This window comes from Thalassophryne amazonica, chromosome 12 (genome assembly GCF_902500255.1).
Source record: "Thalassophryne amazonica chromosome 12, fThaAma1.1, whole genome shotgun sequence".
Lineage (NCBI taxonomy): Eukaryota > Metazoa > Chordata > Actinopteri > Batrachoidiformes > Batrachoididae > Thalassophryne > Thalassophryne amazonica.
In genome coordinates, this window is record NC_047114.1 from 31,387,688 (window position 1) to 31,391,738 (window position 4,051).

Sequence of the window (4,051 nt, forward strand, 5' to 3'; positions counted from 1 at the left end):
CCGGATATTCCACTGTTAAAGGAGATTTTTTTTTAATGAAAGACGTGCGGATGGGTCCGCGCGTCGGGACACAGGAAAAACACCTCCGTGTTGATAACCATTTGTAAAATCCAGGCGGCTTTTGATGGCTTTCAGTGGAGTGAGTATATGAGAAATTGTTTAACAGCTGGACATGTTCCAACTTGTCCTTAAGGCTTCCAACAGAGGTGTTTTTCCTGTGGCGGAGCGTCGCAGCGGCTGCGAGCCGACGCTGCAATCCGCCCGCACGTCTTTCATTAAAAAAAATCTCCTTTAACAGTGGAATATCCGGATAAAATGCTGAAACCGACTTCTTCTGAAACTTCTCTGTTCTCTCACGACGTCCTGGATCAATAGAGCCCGAAATGTGGAGGTTTTCAGCTTGAAACAGGCTGACGACGGCGCCTGGGAGCGCTGCACGACGTCTCGCTCCGTGGGAAGTCCTTAAAGCGACAGTATCACCTCAGAATCTCTCATCAGCCGTTAAAATTTTCACCGAAAACCAGCTTAATTTTTCGAACCGTGTCCACTTCTATGTGTCTCACAGGTTTAGAAAAAATTTTGATCAAACAAAGCGCCAGTCTCTCAGCAACTTCTCAGACAAAGGAATTCCGACGAGGGGCTGGACGACTCCTCCCACAAGGAGTGCTCACAGGTGAATGACGTCACCGACAGGCGTGGAAAAACTCACGCATGCGCACGAGGGTTCAAGCATGTCTGACGTAAAAACATATGAATGAAATCCATATAGTTTTTGAAAAAAATAAAAAGGACCTATACTTTATTGACAGACCTCGTATGTGTGTGTGTGTGTGTGTGTGTATATATAAGACAACTGAAATTCAGTTTGCGTTTATTAAATTCTATGCAGCTTAAACGTAGCAGACACGGATTATCTGGAATATTTGTTTTGGTAAGTTTTTAATGCTCTACTGCCAACTACTAGCCAGTAGTGTTCATGGCAATATGAGCATCTGGACGCCAGTAGAGCCCTACAGGTGCCCACAACTACAGAGGGAAGGGCTAAAGAACAACAACAACATGTCTGGAAAGCCCTCACAGTATGTGGTTACCCACGATGGTCCCCGGATAAAGTGCAAAAGTCTCAAAGAACAAAGAGACCAGACAGACAGGAGACGGAGCCAAGAAGAAGAGGAGTGTCTCTCTCTTATTTAGCAAGAGTACGGGAAAAACTACAGAGGATCTTCAGACAGTACAAAATCCCAGTTTACTTTAAACATGTTAACACCATGAGACAGAAATTAGTTCACCCTAAGGACAGGATCCCTAGTTACAAACAGAGCAATGTAGTGTATTCTATCAGATGTCAGGAAAACTGTAACAAACACTACAAAGGAAATGGTTTGAGAGAGGAGTGAAGGAGGCATTTTATGTGAAACAGATGAAACCCAGCCTTAACCGGGGAGCGGGTCTGAGACATGCTTTGTCCCCTGTTTACAATGGGGTACTAAGGTCAAAGCAGTTTCAGTCTTTTGTTCATGGTAATGAGTCATTCACGTCATCAGGAGAGTCGTCCGTCCCATCATTAGGAGGGACGGCTGCCCTGTCATTAGGAGGGTGCTAACTAGAGCACAATAGGTGCTAATTAGGGTTATTGTTTAGTCACTAGCCTACAGCAGTCTGCCTCTCGGTAGAAGGTGACTGGTTAGGTTTAAAACTCCAGCTTTTTTATCTGGTGGATGACCCAGCTGAATGCTGCCACAGAAGAGATGTCTCCCCACAGCACTGGGAGAAGTTGCACCATTACTTTCTTCACACGCCCTGGTGCCTAGGCACTTTGTGGAGTTTTTAACTGGGGTTTGTTTCTTATGAAACATCCTCATACCAAGATCTCTCCTGGCAAACCCCTTCACAGTGGGACTGAGGACACTCAAGGCTCGTGTCCAGTAGGAACTCCCTGTATGAATTATCATGTGTGTGTTCAGGTTGCCCTTTTGTCCAAATCTTTGACCACACTCAGAACAGACAAATGCTTTTTGCCCTGTATGAATTATCATGTGTGTGTTCAAGTGGCTCTTTTGTCCAAAACTTTTACCACACTCAGAACAGACAAATGCTTTTTGTCCTGTATGAATTATCATGTGTCTGTTCAAGGTGCCCTTTTCTCCAAATCTTTTACCACACTCAGAACAGACAAATGCTTTTTGCCCTGTATGAATTGTCATGTGTGTTTTCAGGGTGCCCTTTTGTCCAAATCTTTTACCACACTCAGAACAGACAAATGCTTTTTGCCCTGTATGAATTATCATGTGTGTTTTCAGGTTGCTCTTTTGTCCAAATCTTTTACCACACTCAGAACAGACAAACGCTTTTTGCCCTGTATGAATTATCATGTGTGTGTTCAGAGTGCTCTTATGTCCAAATCTTTGACCACACTCAGTACAGACAAATGCTTTATGTCCTGTATGAATTATCATGTGTGTGACGAGGTGGCTCTTGTGTCCAAATCTTTGACCACACTCAGAACAGACAAATGCTTTTTGTCCTGTATGAATTATCATGTGTGTGATCAGGTGGCTCTTGTGTCCAAATCTTTGACCACACTCAGAACAGACAAATGCTTTTTGTCCTGTATGAATTATCATGTGTGTGATCAGATGGCTCTTTCGTCCAAATTTTTGACCACACTCAGAACAGACAAATGCTTTTTGCCCTGTATGAATTATCATATGTATTTTCAGGGTGCACTTTCGTCCAAATTTTTGACCACACTCAGAACAGACAAATGCTTTATGCCCTGTATGAATTATCATGTGTGTTTTCAGGTTGCTCTTTCGTCCAAATCTTTGACCACACTCAGAACAGACAAATGCTTTTTGCCCTGTCTGAATTCTAATGTGTTTGTTCAGAGTGCCCTTCTGTTTCTGTCTTTTACTCTGATCAGAACAGCTAAATGGTTTTCTTCTTGCTTGCCTCTCCTTTTGTTGCTCTGAGTTGTTCATGTGACCAGATGCTTTTCCATATTTAGAGTCTTTAAATTGTTTCTCAACCGTGTTCCCTGAAGGAACAATACTGGTATTTTTTCGACAGGTAAAACTTAACTGAAGTTCTCTGGTCTGTTTCCAGTCATCACTGTCATCAGTCTCAGTTCCAGAACTGTCTGAACTCCTGCCACTGGTATTTGGTTGTAAATGACTGTTTGGACCTGAGTTGCTGGCTGGTTGTGGTCCTCCCTCGTCCTCTCCATCAGCTTCTGCTGTCAGTGTTTTGTGTACATATGAGCTGCTGGCTACAGGCTCAGCCTCTGTGCTCTCATCACTTCGGCTTTGATGAAGCTGTGATGACTCTGGTTTTTCATCATCATTTTCACTCTTAACAGGGATGGCAGTGAAACCAAACTTGGTGAGATCTGCCTCCTCCAGCTGCTGAAGCTGCTCTCCCTGCTGACTTATCCACAGCTTCTCTTCTTCTTGAATGTCCTCCTGGTCAACACTCAGATTCCATTCCTGGTGTTCAGGGAGAGTTTCTTCTTTAATCACCAAGAACGGCTGCATGTCTGCAATGAAACAAATTAACAACAAATGTTAGAACAACACTCATTCAAATGAAGTATCAGTGTTCTGAGTCTGACCTGATGACATTAAGTTATTGCACTGATGGAACTGATAAAGTGGAAATGTACATCAGGATTAGTTTAAAATTTTGCCTCACAGCAAGAAGGTCATGGGATCGATTCCCACCTGTGGCCTTTCTGTGTGGAGTTTGCATGTTCTCCCTGTGTTTGTGTGGGTTCTCTCCGGGTGCTGCAGCTTCCTCCCACATCCAAAGACCTGCATGTTAGGTGAAATGAAAATTTTAAATTGACCCTTGGTGTGTGTGAATGTGTTTGTTTGTCTATATGTGGCCCTGCGACAGATCGTCGTCCTGTCCAGGGTGTACCCTGCCTCACACTCCATGACAGCTGGAATGGGCTCCGGCCATTCGCGGCCCTTAATTGGAGTAAGCGGGTACAGAAGATGGATGATTATTACTACTTACATGGCACTCAAACAAGATGTCAGAATTCATCAAA

The 4,051-nt window shown here is 43.7% G+C and overlaps 1 protein-coding gene across 1 annotated transcript; it reads right to left on the reverse strand.

The window, feature by feature from the left end:
* Nucleotides 1-1,967: 1,967 nt before the first annotated feature.
* LOC117522531 (gastrula zinc finger protein XlCGF57.1-like) lies at nucleotides 1,968-2,865 on the reverse strand (the record flags this gene model as incomplete). The annotated part of the gene is made up of 1 exon (XM_034183977.1): nucleotides 1,968-2,865. A coding segment is annotated over exon 1 (825 nt), but the record flags the coding sequence as incomplete, so codon positions are not given.
* Between the last annotated feature and the right edge of the window lie 1,186 nt (nucleotides 2,866-4,051).